The sequence below is a fragment of the Martes martes genome (genome assembly GCF_963455335.1).
Source record: "Martes martes genome assembly, chromosome: 6".
Taxonomy (NCBI): Eukaryota; Metazoa; Chordata; class Mammalia; order Carnivora; family Mustelidae; genus Martes; species Martes martes.
The window spans coordinates 3,536,967-3,556,822 of NC_137893.1; the positions used below are offsets into that span (position 1 = coordinate 3,536,967).

At 41.7% G+C, this 19,856-nt stretch overlaps 1 protein-coding gene across 1 annotated transcript in view; it reads left to right on the forward strand.

The window, feature by feature from the left end:
- PDE10A (phosphodiesterase 10A) overlaps positions 1–19,856 on the forward strand; it is a gene marked incomplete at its 5' end in the record, with an annotated part of 286,161 nt that overhangs the window by 212,351 nt on the left and 53,954 nt on the right. Inside the window, 8 exons of the mRNA XM_080806394.1 lie at positions 1,013–1,153; positions 3,394–3,549; positions 5,020–5,070; positions 6,098–6,156; positions 8,030–8,081; positions 13,100–13,242; positions 15,727–15,819; positions 18,535–18,721. Coding sequence (XP_080662520.1) covers positions 1,013–1,153; positions 3,394–3,549; positions 5,020–5,070; positions 6,098–6,156; positions 8,030–8,081; positions 13,100–13,242; positions 15,727–15,819; positions 18,535–18,721 — 882 coding nt within the window. The remainder of the gene's footprint in view (positions 1–1,012; positions 1,154–3,393; positions 3,550–5,019; positions 5,071–6,097; positions 6,157–8,029; positions 8,082–13,099; positions 13,243–15,726; positions 15,820–18,534; positions 18,722–19,856) is intronic.

The window sequence follows — 19,856 nt, forward strand, 5'->3', positions numbered from 1 at the left end:
AGATTTTTTAAGAAGAAGGGGTACGCTGACATTATAGAGCTTGAAAACCATGCATCTATTAAGTGTATAATTATATCCAACTCAGTGCTTTCAGCTAGAATTTGCTTAGTAATAGCAAGTATTAGTAGGAACACAGCTTAAGAGGATTATCTAATCTTGCTGCCTCAGAGGTCTTCAGACTTTAACTTACAGCAGTCCAATTTAAGATTAAAGTGCTGGGAGAATTTACCTGAACTTTAATATTTTTCAAGTTGAGTAGATAGTCATAATACAGTTATGCTAAAATATTGCTCCCAATCTCTAGGTGATTTGTTTTGATTAGCAACTCTTAGTTAGTAGAAATTTATTTAAAATATTGGATTTAGTCAAAATAACTGATCATATTTTTAAAAAACACTTAGTCTTAAAATAGTTTCAGGATTTTACCTTCTCTACCTAATCATTGGAAAGGGAAACATGTACCCAGCTTTGTCCAAAATATTTTGGATTTTTGCTATTACTAAGCAATAAGTTTGCTTATAAGTGTTGGTAGGAACATGTATAGCTTAAGAGGATTATTGAATCTTAAAAAGATTTTTAATGAAAATGAAAAATATAACCAAATTAATTTAAATTGTAGTCCCTGATCCTGTCTCCAGATTTGTAAGTCCAGCCTCTAGGGGAGGTTGGGAGGTTGGGCCTGATGTCTGTTTCTCGACAGTACCCTGACCCCAAGGACTAATTTTTTTTTTTTCCATTTTATTATTTCCTCTATATCAAAATAGGAAGCTATTTTAAGAGTTTTTTTCTGCCGAGGCATTCGTTGAAGTCCTTTATCTAGCCTGTATTTTGTGTCCTCTCGGGAATGTGAGAGAGAATTTCACCTCACATACCCGTTCGATCAGAGCACTTTTCCTCATTTTCTGTCTCTCTTCATTGGCTCACTGATTGCTCATGATAAGTAATATCTAGGAGTCGTCCTGTAGCGCCGAGCACAGAGAGGTCTGTAAAACATGTTCTTTCTTCTCGCCAGAGTCTGTGCGTCTTCACTCCACCTGGAATCAAAGAAGGAAAACCCCGGCTCATCCCTGCTGGGCCCATTGCCCAGGGTACCACCACCTCTGCCTACGTGGCCAAGTCCAGAAAAACATTGCTAGTGGAGGACATCCTTGGGGTAAATGGCTTTTTACTCTGTGACACTTGTAACCTGAAGTATTTATTTTATAAAGATGACATCATGTTGATATTATGATTCAAACCATTTTATAAAAGCATTAGAGTAAGATACAGGTCAATAAATGAATTTGTATGTAAACTAAAATTTGTCCTCAGAAAAATTATATCTTGGGGCACCTGGGTGGCTCAGTGGGTTAAAGCCTCTGCCTTCGGCTCAGGTCATGATCCCAGGGTCCTGGGATCGAGCCCCGCATCGGGCTCTCTGCTCAGCGGGGAGCCTCCTTCCCCCTCTTTCTCTGCCTGCCTCCCTGCCTACTTGTAGTCTCTCTCTCTGTCAAATGAATGGATAAAATCTTAAAAAAAAAAAATCATATCTTATATACCCCCTGAGAGCTAGATTTGAGTAGTTCTTATTTTAACACATACCAGTACAGTTAATCATAAAATGTATGTTTATATTGATGTAAACTAAATGATCACTGTTCTGTGTTATATATCCTAGCAAGATGGCTATGGATGCTGTGTACCATGCTACCCCAGGTTTTAGTGGTGTCCTACAACAATCACCCGTGACTTCTGATGGGTCTGGGCATTGGGCCATCTTGCTGATTGGGCTGTATTCAGCTGGGCTTGCTTATGCATCTGAACTGGCCGTCACTTAGCAGTTGGCTGGCTGCTGAGGGCCTCAGTTCTCTGTGTTTATCAGTCCCCTACCTCCCCACCCCACCCCTAAGGAAAGCTGGCCCGGAATGTTCTCATGATGGTGGAGAGGTTCCAGAAAATAAGTGAAACACGCAAGTGAGTTTTCAAGCCTCTGCTTTCATCTAATTTACCTTGCATTAGCCAAAGGAAATCACATAAGCAAGCCCAGATCAGTACTGGAGGACACTGATGAACCACACAGGTGTGGGGAATGTGACGGTCTTCCACACTGTATGTGAGCGTTGTGATGAGATGGGACTACCTGAGCCTAGACTTCTAAATTGACAAGTACGCAAATGACTGTAGAGGTGCGATGACATTGCTCTGGGGAAGTGCTAAGTGGGAGTCACAAGAGATGGGTTTTAATTCTGGTTTTGCCACTAATTATCTGTACAGATAGAGATATGGATGAAGAAAGTTGCTAAAAGATGAGATCTTCATTATAAGATATGTGGGGCACTTGGGCTGACTCCTGGTCTTGACTCAGGCCATGATCTTAGGGTCGTGAGGCTGAGCTCTGCATCGGGCTCTCTGCTCAGCCCGGAGTCGGCTTGAGATTCTCTCTCTCCCTCTCCCTCTGCCCCTGCCCCCTCTTTGTGTGCCCTTTCTCTTTCTCTAAAAAACATAAAATTTTTTAAAAAGATAATTATTCGACAAGATAGAAATGCTATCTACCACTACAATGGCAGTTGTATTGCAATGTATAAATATATTGAATCAACAGTTTCATACTTTAAACTTAATAATGTCGTATGTCACTATATTTCAGTTTTTAAAAGTGTTAAAAGTAGATACTATACGAGGTGTCATTTGAAAATGTTCCATTGTATATGCAGGCTTTCAGAAGATCTGTAAATTACAAATATGTATTTGTACTGTTCTTGATTTAGGAAAAGCTTCCTACAGAAAACAAATCGGATAAACAGAATGGTGCTTTGGTATTGATTCATTCAATTTCCCTGTCTTCCTTTGAGTGATTTGCTAAGCTAGAAAGTTAAAAGTTAAAGAACCAATTGCATTTTTCACAAGTAATTGATAATTATTGGATGATTTGAATACTTCATGTGAGCCTTTGAGATTCAGTCAGAGTGACTATCATTAACATACACTTCTGTGTTATTCTAACCTTCAAAATAGAAGAGAACCATTTTTTATATACATTTTCCTTCATATGATATTTATATACCGGTAAAGCCCTTGGAAGAGTTCCAGCACATAGAAGGTGATGCTTAAATATGTGTTAACCATCATAATTGCATTTGTTGTCTCATGAAATTGATGCATATTCCAGGTTGGCTGGATTCTCCTGCCCAGGGTTAAAGAAGCAGTAAAGCAGCGTGTGGGCCTGCGCACCATGTTGCCGAGGATTTCCTTAAATGTGGCATATGGTGTCCGCCGTCATGTGGGCTTCCTTTGAAAAGGGCTGCCCATTTTTCATTACAAGTATTAGGCAATTTCTGGCAGAAATAAGCATCCTAACATAATGATTGCACCTCTTTTACTGAACGTATGTCTTGTTCTTCTTGGGTTCCTCAGGATGAGCGATTTCCGAGAGGTACTGGGCTGGAGTCGGGGACTCGCATCCAGTCGGTGCTCTGTTTACCGATTGTCACTGCCATTGGCGATTTGATCGGCGTCCTCGAGCTGTATCGGCACTGGGGCAAAGAAGCCTTCTGTATGAGCCACCAGGAGGTGAGGCTCGCCGGTTGAGGAACTCGTTAGTATTGTTCAGCTAATAAACGAATGAATATTTAAAGTCACCATGTGCTTAACAATGTTTTGATGGTTTTTTTTTTTAAGATTTTATTTATTTATTTGACAGAGATCACAAGTAGACAGAGAGACAGGCAGAGAGAGAGGGGGAAGCAGGCTCCCTGCCGAGCAGAGAGTCCGATGCGGGGCTCGATCCCAGGACCCTGAGATCATGACCCGAGCCGAAGGCAGAGGCCTTAACCCACTGAGCCACCCAGGCGCCCCTGTTTTGATGGTTTTTAAAAACCTTTATTTTTGTTTTATAGTTATTTGGAGAGAAAACTGATTAAATTAGAAATATAGTAACTTATTTTAGTAAGAATCCATTCTAACAGTAAAAATAGAACTGTGCCATATTGTGAATCAAATAAAGTAGGAGGAGGACTTTGGAAAGTTTTCACATTCTGGTTGTCTGTGTTTTTCCTAAAAATGTCCTCTTCCTAGAAGATATCCCAAGCTAAGATTCCAGCATCACATTTGGAAACAGTGAGTTCCGTGCACTGTTCCCTGAATCAGAATTTGCTAATTAGTCCCGAAACGAGATACTGCAGCACCCGTCCCTCCCCGTCTACCGAAGCCCCGGTACCTGTCTGTGCCTGGACTACTCCTGTCCTGCGCCCTCCCTCCAGCCATACCGGGCCCTTGAGCAAGGCTGACTGGCTTCTGCACAGAGCCTCTGCATCTGCCCCCACGTCTGCTTGGATTGTGCATGTCCTCCTTGTCCCCTCCCCAGCCGCCTCCTTCAGGAGTGTCCTCACACATCGCCGTGTCAAGGAGGAGGAGGCCTTCCCTGAACACCTCGTGTATCCCCACGTTGTGCCTTTGTTTCTCTGGAGCCCCTTGTCACCAGCTAGGACCCTGTGCACTTCCCGTATTCTATTTCTTGTCTTTCTCCCTCAGCACCCCCATAACTGTTCTGGAAGGTGATGGGGTGCAAGCAGTTTGTCTCTAGCACCTGGAGCACTGCCTGGTACCCAAGAGGCACCCGGTGAATGTTTGGGAAGCGAATGAATAGTAAAAGAAGCAGAGTAGCTAGTAGTTGGAGAATTTGTCATCAAAATTTTAGAAATGTATCATCGTTGTAAAGGGATGATGGTTGAGGCCATTTTAGTAGTATTTTTGTTAAACTGAAAAATAATTATTTTACGTGAAAATCATTGGATGGTAGCTCTCTTAAGCAATTCATCTTGCTTTTTATCCGAAGTTAAGAGGAGCGAGAACATTAAACTCAGTTATAAAGAGGCGGGAAATGTAAAAGAGAAATGTTGTACTTATTTGATCCTCCGTGTTTGGCAAAATATTCAAATATTCAGTGGCCTCAGAAAATTCTTCATATACTTGTGTGCTAGAGCCCTTTGTTAGGATGTCTGCATGTGACTAATCAAAACATGTTTCATCCTCTTTCTTTAGGTTGCAACAGCCAATCTCGCCTGGGCTTCAGTAGCAATACATCAGGTGCAGGTGTGCCTTCGGGGTGTTTTTAGGGCCCCCCCTTAAAGAGAGAAGAGTTGTGTAAAGTGCAGCCACTGGGGGATGGGGCGGGGGGTTAATAAGTGACCCTCACGTGCTATTTTTGGATATTGGGTATTTTGTTATTTCTAAAATTTTGTCTATTCACTTGTATTTACTTATTCCCTGCCTTAAATATTTTGCAATTATTCTTATATATTTATACGTAATTATTAATCATCTATGCCGTAAATGGTATCTGTCCTATGATGGTTTTTGTTTTCCACTGAAAGCAAAGGAGTGGTCTCCCACTGGCCATAGCATTGATAGTACATTTTTATGACTCCATTTCCTAAATCGGAGCATCCTTTAAACTAAAGGGTATGTGAAAAACATTCATGTCAAATTTAAAATACCTGGTTCTCTTGAAATTACAATGTAATTTAAAAGGTCACAAACTTTATCAAGTTTCCTGGCAAGTAGACTTCAAGGGTCCGGGGCACAGGAGCTTTGTATCCTCCAGTTCTTTTCACTGCTGTTTTGTTTTCCGCTTCAGCACACCCGGGCGTGTGATGGGAGGAGATTACGTGCACAGTTGCGGGGTGATAGTATGAGGAGCAAGGACCGTGCAGAGCCGACCGTGTGTGGTCTACGTGCAGTCTGTGTCCAAGTGTAGCTTCTGCACGGGGGTGTGGTTTAAAGAGCACAGCTGGAGGCAGACTGTCTAGGTCTGGAAGCGTCCAGACCACTTAGTAACTCCAGAGCGGGCACTGCTCCGAGCTTCCGTGTGCCTCCGTTAGAAGAGTGGGTCCCCGATCTCTGCGGGGCAGTGATTGAATGAGACGGTGACTCAGAGCACAGAGAGCAGAGCTTAGCGCATGTCAGCAGAAGTATGACGTGTCACTAATAGCCTTACTGCTTCATAGGCAGGGATTGTGTTATGTCTTTTGAAATAAAATAAGGTAAATAGTATGCAGGAGCTGCTATTTTAAATAAGCAGAAATCTCTTGGCATTAATAGCCATTATTTTCTATGGCAGGTATGCAGAGGCCTTGCTAAACAGACGGAACTGAATGACTTCCTACTTGATGTGTCAAAGTAAGTGTTCGTTTCTAGGGTTGCAGTAGGGCTTGCTCAGGGGTTCAAGTTAAGTGCAGGCTCGGACAGGGACAGACCACTACTGTCCACTGCCGTCAGGAAGTGGTCTGGTAGGAGAGGTTCATGTTTCGGACCATAAAGTTATGTTCTCATCCGTGTTCACTTTACAAGTAAAGGACTGCCGGATGTGTATATGATAATGTTAATTTGCAATTTGGTGTATATTTTCTAAATAGACTCACTAGAGAATGTTAAAGACACTAAGTATTTCTATTTTTGTGCGAGAAAACCGAGAGCAGTAGAAGAGGAGGAAATGTTCTAGTTTATTACTTTCCGAAAAGTCCTCTCTGGCATTATCTACAATGTCAGTAAAGTAAACTGTATTATCAATATTATTATTTTAATTTTCCCATGTATGGCAGCTCAGATACCGTTTTAGAGAAAATGTTCCATTTCCCTGAAATCTGACCTAGAAAAACCTCCTTGGGCCGGCAGTGAAAGCACTTACAGATGTTTATTACGTTCGAGGTTCGTAACTGGTTTTGCCGGCTACACGTAAGAGTGTCCGCAGATGTGACCCATCTACTGAATTGGTGAAATCTAGAATAATGCCCCAGGATATGGTCACTTCAATGTCACGTCCTCTGGCAAGTTAATAGAGGAAATACGTACCTGTTCTTCCACCAGCAGCAGATCTGACCGTATTCTCTCTCGTAGATCACTTTGACAACACTTACAACTTACCATCCACGAGCGTTGTAATCCCATCCCTAATTAGCCTGGAGTTGCTGCTTTGTGTTACATGTATTTCTTGAAATATGAAATGAGAGAAGCACGGGGGTGAGAATGCTCTCATTTGACCCCGTACGCCAGCTATGTCCCTGAGAGAGAATTACACCGTGTCTCTGGGACACATGATACTGTTACTTCGGAGCACAGAGAGGGGGAAGCTGTGCGCCTTCCTTTGCTAATGTATCTGGCGGTCTTGCGCGTCCTCACGGTCCGGCTGGATCCCTGTAAGCCTCCCCCTAGGGGACAGCCACTCGACTTTGCCGTCTTCCTTGCTGTACGTTCCTCAGTGCACAGATGAAGCATGTGCTAAGTCGTGCTGGCTCCAGGCTGAAGAGGAAGTGTTGTCTTCTCGACAAAAGGCATTGCTTATCGCTATTAAGTTATCTTAATTGAGTACCTTGCTAACTTCGCAGGAAACTCAAGTGAAAGCAGTACCTTGCCAACAGACCCCAGGTTAACACGGTCCCTGAAATACATACTTACTGATTCATCTGTTTATCAGGTTGACGTTTTGATGTCGGTGCCATGTATCTCCAAAAATGTTACTGGCTATTTATAATAATGAATATATCATTTACTTGTGCAGAGTCAATGGGCTGTTAACATTTCTTGTGTCCTGATGCTTCTCAAACGAATTCCACTGCTTTCTCAGTGACGTCACTCTAACATCGTAACATTCCAGCTCTTCAGTGGGGATTTACATTTTAACTATATTAATGAGATTTAGCAAATTTAAATATTTTTATTTCAGATACTCATGAACATATTAAATACGGTCAGCCCAATTTTATCCCTTCATAGTTTTAGTTAAATGCTACAGACTTTCTCTCAAAATAGGTACTTACCAGTAAAATAATTACTTAATTCATCCTCTGAAATTAGAGATCTTCATACCAAAGTTAATGATAAAGTTTCGTTCATCTCTCTAAAGTAATGTTATTGGTTGCTTCCGCAGAAGGACAGACGTCAACATGTATCTTTATATTTTTTGCTTAAATATATGCAAAAATGGGAAATGTGTTCATTTTAATATGTTCTGTGTTATTTAGATTAATTACCAGTTTTATGTTCCTTTTTTCAGGACATATTTTGATAACATAGTCGCAATAGACTCTCTACTTGAACACATAATGGTAGGTTGCTTTTTATTTTGAAAATGATTGTATTTAACCCTTAGATTCGTGTCCTAACACATGGTGGAATGTTTTCAGGTATTAGATGTATACGCTGTGTTAAGTACGATGAGAAGAGGGTGCTTAGTGAGCGGAGGTGTTACTCTGATTTATTTGTCACTTTTGATTAATTTTGCAGGCATCTTGAATAACTTTTGGAAAAATATCTGAGTTTTTCATTATTCAGTGGCGAGCTATACTTTGAAAAGACATTTAGTTCCCTTTTATACTCTGCGAAATACCTTTTGCATACCAACTACACTAGGAACTCCCAACTGACTCTTCTTGATCTTAAGGTCCATTCTGTTTAGTTTTAATCTTAATTACTCCTGTCTGGCAGACTGATAGGCACTTGCAGCTGAAAGCCATTAAGAAGTAGACTTTTATCCATATTTTCTTGTGTTGCTGCTTTGGTGCTCTGGCAAGACCCCATTAAAGAAGTGGCTTCCTGGCAGAGTGGCCTGTCTGTGCGCACCGCAGGGGTCAGGCTTGCTGGGTGCCATTCTTGCCCTCTGCGTACTTTGATACGGGTTCTTGTTCCTTCCCGTTTTCCTGGTCTTTTCTCAGAGGATTGCAACCCTTTGCAATAAGTTATAGGCGTATAGGCTTATCTCCGGGCTTCATGGTGCACACTGATGTGTTTCTCTTTGATATCATGGCAGGTGAGTATAAAGTGTGATATGCTCTGTGTCTTGTGGAGACAGAAAGTTTATGAAGGGAATTAATAACACTAGGAGTTCTTTATCGCTTTCAGCCCGTTCCTTATATAATTAGTTATATTGATGGTTTTATTTTGGATGAAAAAGCCTGCTTAATTGCATAGTAAAAAATAATTTGTTTGCTTATGACGGAATTTAAGAAGTTTGTAAAGAAGTGAAAAACATTAAACTGTAAAAATATAAATATACAAATTGACATGGTTTGACGAGGAGTATAGGAAACACTCGTTGACTAGTATTCTTCTTAAAAACAGTTTTATTGAGATATAATTTACATACCACACTATTCATCCATTTAAAGTGTTCAATTCAGTGACTTGATATGTCAATATTTAAAGATATGTCATCACCAGTCAATTAGGAACATTTTCGTGATCTCAAAGTGACACTCCATATCATTTTGGCCATCACCGACTTGTGCCTCCGTCTTCCTCCCTCCCTCCACCCCCACCCACCCAGTCCTAAGCAACCACTGATCTACTTTCTTTTTCTGTGGATTTACCTAGTCTAGACATCTCACGTACAAGAGATCAGGTAATGTGTGGCCTCTTGTGCCTGGCTTTTTGCACTTAGCACACTGTTTTCGAAGTCCACTCAGGCTGTAACAAGTACCAGGACTTCGTTGTTTTTTATGGCTGAGTCATGCGGCACTGTGCGGATGGACTGACTACATTTGTAGCCTTTCGCCGGCTGATGAACATGTGGATTGTTTCCACATTTCAGCTAATGCGAAAAGTGCTGCTTTGAATATCTGCATACATTTTTTTTTATTTGAATACCTGTTTCCAGTTGTTTGGGTTAACACTTGGGAGTGGGATTGCTGGGTCCTATGATAAGTGCGTGTTTCGCTTTTTGAGGAACTGCCGGACTGTCTGTGAGCGGTTGCACCACATTACTTTCCCCCCGGCAGTGCCCATGGGCTCTAGTTTCCCCACATTCTCACCAGTGCTGGCTGCCATCCAGCTTTTCAACCTAATGCCAGTACTATCTAAAGATAGAAAAAAGGAAAGCCTTTGAGCAAAATATCGATGCAAGTCAAAAATATATAATAACAAATCCAGGAGTAAAGATTACATCAAGCTAAACAGCATTCACCTCAGGAATGCAAGAGTGGTTGAACAGTAAGTAATAAAGTAATATAATTCCTTATTCTAATTAAGTAAAGGAAGAAAAATTACATCATTTGAATAATGACACACAAAAATTTTATAATGCTCAACACCCAGTAACTGCACACTCATAGCAAATTAGGAAGAGAAGGAAAAGTTAAACGATGTCTGTTGGCGACCTACAACACACATGCCCAAAAGTTAGGTAGGAGAAGCGTAGACATTGAGGAACTTGTCCAGACAAGTCTATGAGCTCCTCTCTGAGAGGTACCAGCGAGCTGTAGCGACGCCAAGGGAGAGCACCGAGACAGCGTCCCCACCCTGCTGTCCCAGATGGCTCCTGTGTAGTCTCTTGATGTGTGCCAGACCTGTTTCTGGTCCTCAGGTTGAGGCTTCAGGACAAGTAAATAGGCCTTTTTCACAGGAAAACGAGGGGTGTGTTTCAGTCTGTGACTGTGTACTGCCCTGGGGGGTAGTAGCCTGCCGAGAATGGTCTTTCCGGTTGTTACAATCCTATAGGACCCAGGCATGCTAGCCAACCCACCACCTCCCTGGCCACCAGAGCCAGACGATCAAGGGGCATCCCCTGAGCAGACTCCACACACCCCACCAGTTTTAGCGAGGCTGGGGGAGAGCACTGGGCTGGGGAGCATCCTCCAGTTTTGACGTGGCCACAGGAGAGTGCAGGGCTGGAGCGTTGCCCTCCGACACTGGCAAGGTCCAGGGGAAGTGCAAAAATGACACCCACCAGCGCTTTCATGTCCCAAAAGGCTCCTGCTCATCTGGCAGACACTGTAAAATTAGTGAATGATTCTTCTTCACATACATTCTAGGAGCTTTTCAAACTGCTGCTTTTGCGCTGGTCCCGAGGCAAGTTAAGTCTGCATGGGAGCCCCGTGGGTCTACCGGGTGCGAGCCCTGTCGATGTTCAAAGCCAGGTGTTGTAGGGGCTTAGATATGGGTATAGATATTGTAATGTGTTGACTTATTCCTAAGTTGGATTTGCTGAAAGTTTTTATTTATGAGTTTTCTTCTGTTTTCAAGGTAAATCGGTTTGTGATTTTCTTTTTTTATAGTGTCTTTGTCAATTTCCAGTATCAGTGTGTGGCAGGTTTTCTAAAAGTAACTGAAAAAGTTTTGTTCTTTCTGAACATAGAACACTGTAAACTGGATGAGAGTTTATTTGTTGAAGATTCTTACATAATTCATTCTTGAAATCACTTGGGCCTGAGGCCTTTTTTGGGGATCATTCTTTGACAATTGTACAGTTGTCTTTATGATTCTGTTCTGTTCAGATTTTTCAACTCCTTCATGATTCATTTCCTTTTTCTAGAAAAATCGTCCATTCCATTCAGGTCTTAATAAATATTAACGTAAATTATGCCAAAGTATTAAGCACTTAACATGACCTAGGCACTAGGGATGCAAATTCCACTTTTCATAATGTAATCTCTAAGAATGTAGGATCATCGTTATTATTTAATGATTCGAGATGGCTTGAGTTTGCAGAGTAGATGGGTGATTCTTCTGTTTGCCCACAGTGCACTCCCATTTCAGTCTTCCTAACTCCATGTCCTTCATCCGCCCTCAGACAGTTATTGAGGGCTCTTAGGTTATGGAGACCTTACATGTTCTAAACGAAGGGCTGGCAGACATTTTTCTGTTAAGGATCAAATAGTAAAGTTTTATGCTTCCTGGGCCATAGTCTGTTGCCATCCCTCAACTCGGCCGTTGTAGCAGCCTCAAACGATACATAAAGGAATGAACATAGCTCCTTCCCAATAAAACTTTATTTATAAAAACAGACAATGGACTAGATTTGGCAAACGGACTTAGTTGACCTCTGCTTTAGGCATTGTGCTGGGTTTTTGGAATACTGCGGGGGAAACAAGCAGCACTTTCTGCTGTCACAGAACTCTCAGGATGGTGGAAAGAGACGAACGGCTAGTTCTCGTCCTGATAATACCCAGTACACTTAGTCCCCGGCGTGGCCAGTATTCGTTGAATGAGTACTGTTAGTCAAGACAAGTGTATACCATGGGGACGAACCGGGGTACCTAACCTGTCTTGATTTCTTTTTATAAAATCTGTTGAGTAGTTTTACATGAGATTTTATATTTTCCTCTGGCCACAAGGTGGCCCATGTCCTCTTGCATAGACTTTGTGATGGCTGTTTTCTTCTGAGAATCAACTCTTTTTCTCTGGGGAATAACTTCATGTCTAAAATGCGGAAGGTTTAGGTTCCCAGAAGTCTCAGTCGAGGTAAATGTGCTCACTGTGCCGCAGCTGCGGGCTCAGCCTGAGGGGACAGTGAGGTATTTGGGGCATTAAAGAAATGATTGTGAAAGGAAATTGATGAACAAGTGAATGACAAAATGGAATATATATTTTTCCAATTAGAAATGAAAAAGCATACTTGTTATAGGAGCACAGGCCATGAAAACAGCTAGTACGAGTTCAAATACCCAGTCTGCCCTTACCAGCATGTAACAGTGGACAAGTCTAGTTACCTCTCTGCCTCAGTTATCCTAACATGTAAAGTGGAAATAAAAATATTCCCTGACTTAATATTATGATTGTGGGGATTAAGTAAAGGAAGACACCTAAAGGGTGTGAGAGTGTCGGCACATAGTAAACACGTCATAATTGTTACACATGGTTTAGTGCAGCAGGGAAAATGCAACAGATGTGAATATGAACCTCATTAGAAGTCGTATTTCGTATTATATTTTACAACTGCTGCATTACAAATGCCAGCCAGTCAAAATGGACGCTGGCCTCAGAGCTGGCAGAGGCTAACACCAGGCCTGAGGGTAAAGCCCCAGAGCTTCTGGAAGGAGGGGCCACGGTGCAGCCGGGCTCTGAGGGAGTGAGGCCAGCAGCTGCTTTCCAGCCCACAGGAACGTTCTGTAGTATTTCCACACCCAGCCCCACGGCACGCGTGCAAGCAGCTGTTCATTCATTCATGCTGGTGTCTGCAAGTGTCCACACATGAACAGGGATGGGCAGTGTATACCTGTATTTATTGAGTTAGAGTGCTAATTTTCCACCAAGTATAGATCAGCTGAAATTTATATTTATGTCTGATAAAGTTTGCCTTTAACCTCCGAATTTCTCATTGGCTTACTCTTGTTTTATTGTTTGTCTTTAGATATATGCAAAAAATCTGGTGAATGCAGATCGTTGTGCACTTTTCCAGGTAGACCATAAGAACAAGGAGTTATATTCAGACCTTTTTGATATTGGAGAGGAAAAGGAAGGAAAACCTATCTTCAAGAAGACCAAAGAGATAAGGTACAGCTGGAAGTAGAGTGTCCATACGCGGTCACTGCAGCTGTGCGGGTGTCCCGTTACCCACTCTTCTGTGCCTATCCACAGGTGTGCTGACAGTACTTGTCATACTGTGATATCATTCCCACCAGGACCCGCCTCCTGAAGGTAGTACTTCTGGGAATGACATTGCAGTGCCAGCGAAACCGCGCCTAGGAAGCTTTAGCGTCACTCCTGGAAATGCCGTCTTCCGGAGGCGGTCCTTTTGGAAATCATGTTGGAAAAACTTACTAGTGCTCCCAGGTAGGTAAAGGTTCATCCCACCTGGAGTCTGCAGGGTTTTCCTATGTCTTGGAACAGGGCATACTTAAAAACCACTGCCCCATCCTTCGCATACTGTGGGGCTGTCTCCAAGTCCAGACCACAGTGGAAATTGACCCGGTGTAGTTAATGACTTAAACACATTATTCTGTAACTGACTAGTTGGTTTAATCGGTCACCTAGCACACTTCTGTTGCATCTAGAAACTAAAGCCTTCTTTGTTCTTTAAATGGCAGTTTCTGTCACTTAAATGAACAGAGTGACATTTAACTGGTAGAGGCTTGCTTGCTCAATCTTTTATCACAATCTGAACATCTACAAGGAGCACTGTCACCAAACTTTTAAGAATCAAGCTTAACATTCAAAACTTGGCCCTTTTTTTAGACATTTGCATCCCTTTTGCTTATGTATCTTGTTGAACTATTTTCTACATCATAATACAAAGTTGGTAGTAACAACATTGTAGTAAAACACTATTCCTTTTTAATTATGGATTGCTGTTCATTGGCCTGTCACATACAAGAGCCACGCAGGTGTGCAAGAACAGGAGCGAGGACAGGTCCCAAACCAGTCCTCACCGCTGCCTGCGGCGGAGCACTCCCCATTCTGGGGCCCTAGGGTGACGGATCCTGTACTCCACACTCACGGAACTCCAAATTAGAGCCACTATTTAGATTTTTTATTTTTACTTGTTTTATTTTTGGTTTCTTTGTTTCTTAGACCTCAGTCAATCAGTCTGCTCAAGTAATTTCTCTTGCAGAAGGTTCAGGTGTTCCTTGCCAGGGCTGATACCGATCTCATCTTGGAGACAATAACTTGAAGTTTGTGTTGACAAGTGTGGGAGAACCAGGGGGATCTGCTGGGCTGCAGCTCTCTCAGTTGGCCAGTTGATGTCAGCCGTTGATGTAAGGGTCTGCCTCTTAGCGATCTGACCGGAGATAGCAGACCAGGGAAACCAAGCAAAAATCATGAAATGCATTCTGACACTGTTTGCTTACAGCATTCTAATTTGTTCTGGGCGTGTTGTTCAAACCACAGGAAAACCAGGACAAAGCAAGCTTGCTTTTTACAGTGTTGGTCTCGCTTTTTGGCATTTTAAGAAAGTTAATTCTCTTTTGTGTCAATTGTCTTTTGGTTTTTTTTTTTCCCCTTCAGTTTGAGCTTTATTTCAATAATAGTTATTTCCTATAATACAGAAAATGTGATATTATGGAAATTATTTTTAAGCTATTGAAATCTGTAGATTTTGTGGGCCATAGACCTCTTTCTTAACTAATTTTGAAATGAGTGCATGTACTATGGTGATACTGTAATTGGAAAACTATTTACAAAATAAGAATGTATTTATGAAAGAAAGTGCTGATACTAGATACCTAAACATAATTAAGTGTAATCAAATAGTGCTTGTATTTTGATTGTTTTTAAATTTAACAAATTAGAGAAGCAAAGATACTAGAAGTTTTAAATTGTGTTGTTTTTATATAGTGCTTGTGTTACAAAAGCCTTAAGGTCCCAGTCCTGCATAGTATCTCAAATCAGACATAACCTCTAAGTTTGGTTATGTGTGTGGTAGAAAATACACTGGTGTAGACCTGTATTCTTGTTTTTATGGTGCCACTAACAAAAAGTTAATGGAATGTTGGCAGGTTACTGATCCCTTATGGGCTTCTGTTCACACAGTGAGAATTAATTAAGAAAATTTATGTTGAGGGGGTCCGTCTGGCTTAGTCATTAGAGCATGGGACTCTTGATCTCTGGGTCATGAGTTCAAGCCCCATGTTGGGCATGGTTAAATTAAGTAAGTAAGTAAGTAAGTAATTTAAAGAAAATTTATGTTGAAGCATCTTGTAAATTATAAGGTACTTTGCAAATATGAAATATTATTATTGGTCAGTAGAGGAGAGTGTTAGTTAATTTCTCAATTTCAGTTTATGATCAAGTATAACTTAATATATTGTGGATTATATCTTTTTAAGTAAGCTTCTGAAGTGATTACTGTGCAGTGTTTCTCTGCTTTACCTTTACATGTTATATAAGAGGATTTTGAATATGTACATGTAAAATTAATGCAAGTATTTAAAACAGAACAATGCCTTTTTCTTTACTATTTAGTGGTAGTGAAACGTTTCAAGTTATTTCACAACATCTATATTTTAATTGGCATGTCCCTCTCTTTTATATCTGCAGATTTTCAATTGAGAAAGGAATTGCTGGTCAGGTAGCAAGAACAGGGGAAGTCCTGAACATTCCAGATGCCTATGCAGACCCACGCTTCAACAGGTAAGAAATAGTTTGCGCCCCGTCAGCCTCTCCTTCTGTCCACCTGCTGCGGCCTCTGTGCTCCCCACGTGCCAGTGCCGTTGGCATCTTCCCCCGGGCACCCTGTTACACTTTCTTTGAACCAACTCTGTTATCAGTACTCAGTGTTTCCAGATTCTTATAAAATGACAGACTCTAAACCATTAATGAGATCCAACTATAAGACATTAAAATGTCACAAAACCATTTATACAGGAAGAATTTAAGTTTGCAAGGCTGTCTTTGTTTTCATTATAGTGTTAATCATTCTGTCCTGGGCATGTTCTCCATCAGACCGCGCCCTGCAAGGCAGTCACAGCGACTGGTGGAGATACCTCCTTGCGAATTCTAGCTCCGTCACTTCTTAGCTCTAGAGCGACCTGGAGTGAGTGACTTAATCTCACTGAGCTTCTGTCTCCTCATCTTTAAGGTGGTACAGAAATACCTGTTTTATAGGGTGCTTTCTGTTTCGTTTTGTTTTGTTGGTCTCGGTTTTGGTAAGATTAGAGAAAATGCTCGTAAGAGACCTGGCGACTCCACCTGATGCGCAGTGGGAACTCCATGATTGCTGCTTTTACTGGATATTATTAAAGTCGGGTATTGGATGGCATATAAAGATTTTCTGTTTTGTTTTGAGTTTCCCTGGAGAACTAGAAACCAAATTATGTAATCTGATTTTTATAAATCTCAAAATTACAATTTTGTCTGAAGACTAATGCTGTGACTGGTAGGGAGTAATAGTTCAGATACTTTGACAGTAGTGTTCTGTTAATTCTAACATTTGGTTTACTTTAAAAGGCGATAGAATAGCATAAACAATAAGTATTTTCAGAAATTTGATCAGTGTCAAATATGTGCAACTTGTATGTAAACACAGTTAAACACCCCAGTTTTTTCCCCAAAAAACAAACATGTTATTTTAGGGTTTAAATACTGAAAATATTTATATATCCTTATTTAAAACTGTTATGTAAAATTTTTATGGGTCAATTTTTAAGAACGTGAAAAGGTAAGCAACAGATGGTGAGAAAATATTTGCAAAACGTGTATCTGACAAAATACTTGCATCCAGAGGATGTAACCACTCTTTGCACATAATAAGATCACCTACTTCGATAAATAGGACCCAGAATTTTAACAGACATTTCACAGAAGAAGATGCATGAATAGCCATTAAACACACGAGCAGATGTTTGATGTGGGGGAAGCAGAAATATGACGTGAGACCTCACTACACAACAGTTTGAACGGACACAGTTTGGAAAAAGTGGCCTTAGCCGGGTGCTGGGTGGCTCAGGGTCGTGGGATCAAGCCCCACATTCACTCTGAGTGTTGCATGTGCTTGGGATTCTCTCTCTCTCTCTCTCTCTTTTCCTGCCACCCCCCCCCCAATAGATAAATAAAAAGTGGCATCAGCAGGTGTTGGCAAGGATGTGGAGACACTTGGGCTCACACGCTCTGCTGACGGGAGTGTGTAATGATACAACCGCTTTGGAAAATGGCTGCACAGTTTCTTGTGGAGTTAAGCGTACGCTTACTGTGCTCAATCAGCCTCACGTGTCGGTATCAAGAAAAACAACATCTGTCCACACAAAACTTGGTATACAGATATCCAAAACATCATTATTCACAGTTGCCAAAAAACTGGCTGTTAACAAAGCAATACCCTCCACAAACCGGTGAGTCGGTAAATAAAATGTGGTCTGCCCATGCCCCAGAGTAGCCCTGTACAGGGGAGAGGGCTGAGCCACTGACACCCGCCACCGGATCCATGCATCTCAGAACAGTTCAAGGAGCACAAATGACAGCATCTCACTCACCTCGCTCAGGTACATGGTTGTGTCTGTGGAACTGAGTCTTGTTTGCCAAAAATCTTTTCTCTAAACCAGGAGTCAGCAAAATGTTCTATTAAGGATCAGATAGTAAGTATTTGGGGCCATAACATCTCTCTTTTTTTTAAGATTTTATTTATTCATTTGACAGACAGAGATCACAAGTAGGCAGAGAGGCAGGCAGAGAGAGAGGGGGAAGCAGGCACCCTGCTGAGCAGAGAGCTCGATGCGGGGCTCAATCCCAGGACCCTGGGATCATGACCTGAGCCGAAGGCAGAGGCTTTAACCCACTGAGCCACCCAGGTGCCCCGGGGCCATAATATCTCTTCTCACAAGTCCTCAGCTGTCGTAGGCTGGTAGCCGTCCGCTCAAGGACAGCGGCCGTGTATTCCGTTCAGACCGTTCACAGAACAGGAACAGTATGCCGTGTGCTGACCAGCTCTAAGTTCTCAAGGTGATCGCTCCCGTCTGCAAGTTGCAGCTCTCATAACATAGGACCAAGTTCGAAGGAACATGTGACTTTACCAAATTTATCATATCCATCCCCTGCATCCGATGTGTGTGTTTACTTAACAATGCCGTGCGTACATGAAACTGAACGACATGCTGAAAGTCTCCGAGAGACTGTTCTAGAAAACTCTCTTGAAAACAAAAGAACAAATTGGTTAGAATATTTTTGAAGAGACTTTAATGATACACTTTCAAATGTCACATAGTCCTTGAACTTAGAAGCTCGGCAGTTCCATTACGATTATTTGTAATAGAAGCGTGTAAACTGCGAAACCGAGTTGAGATTTATGGCAGAATGTGCAGCTTATTCTCTCCTGTGCTTGTGCGCTGCTGCGTGGCCTTGCCCGTGGCGCAGGGAAGTGGACTTGTACACGGGGTACACCACCCGGAATATCCTGTGCATGCCCATCGTGAGCCGAGGGAGCGTGATCGGCGTGGTGCAGATGGTGAACAAGATCAGCGGCAGTGCCTTCTCGAAAACGGACGAGAACAACTTCAAGATGTTCGCCGTCTTCTGTGCTTTAGCCTTACACTGTGCCAATGTGAGTAATGCTTCCTTAAATAGCTTTTCAAACGCTCAGTATCAGCGTTAAAACTGCTTAAATCAAGTAGGGGAAAGGATTGGGTTTTGTTTTGCTGTCTTGTTTGGTTTTCTCAGTATTTCCTTCATACGTGAGAAACGGTGATTCCCGGTTCTACATGTTTTAGGAAATGTCTTAAAACGCTTGGGAAAAAAAGTCCAGTATTTTAGCATTTGTTTCAAGGTGTGAATTTGTTAAAAAGAAGAATGAGGTTAATATCAAGGTAAAGTGTTGGAGCAGCAGGTTTATGTCTCAGGGTGTCTGCTGAAGTGAGTAAGGAAAAGGGGACGTAAACCCTTATGTTTGTCACGCGTCGCCCGCGTGAGAGCCCGTACGAAAGTGAGCCACGACGCCTGTGCAAAGACCGCCCGGGACACGCTCCAGGTGTCCGCTCACTTGACCCTCACGGCGCATCTGTCCTGGTCCCCGCGTCCTGCGTGAACTTCCACTTGTCTTACAAGGTCTCGCTTTAAAATAATTGCGTGAAACGTCAGTGTTCCATATACGCTAGTATCCTTCACTGATATTACCGATATTTTTTAAAAAGTCAGGGATAATTTTATTCACCTTTTTTTTTTTTTAAGCTAAACCAACCTAAATGGAAGTTAACACCTTACTAATGTAGAAAAATGGCCTTTTTGGAAAGGCTTGGTTCCTCTGAAACACATTCATGCAGTTGTCAGATGCTTTCTGCTTCAGACATTCTCTGTCCCTGTGTTTCTCCCCATAAATAAAAATATTGACAGCTTACATAATTGTTTAGCTTGAAAGTTGTGCAGAATGTAATTTCAAATATATCCTGAATATTGCTTTTCATCAATTTTTGAGTGTGTCCAATGGAATCTACTGGAGCTGCTGAGAGCCAGTATAGTCCGTGTAAGACTACAACAGCAGGCCCTTGGGATTGGAAATCACAGCTTCTTTGTTTCTTCTCTCTGAACGTGTATCTCTGTGACCCCACAAAAGTTTGATCTAATGTAATGTATTTTATTCTTAAGAGTGTCTTACTAATTAAGATAATCTAAAACATGAATAATAAGTGTCAAAAATTAGTTTTGCCTCATGGTAGTATATTTTATGTTATTATTAGGATACA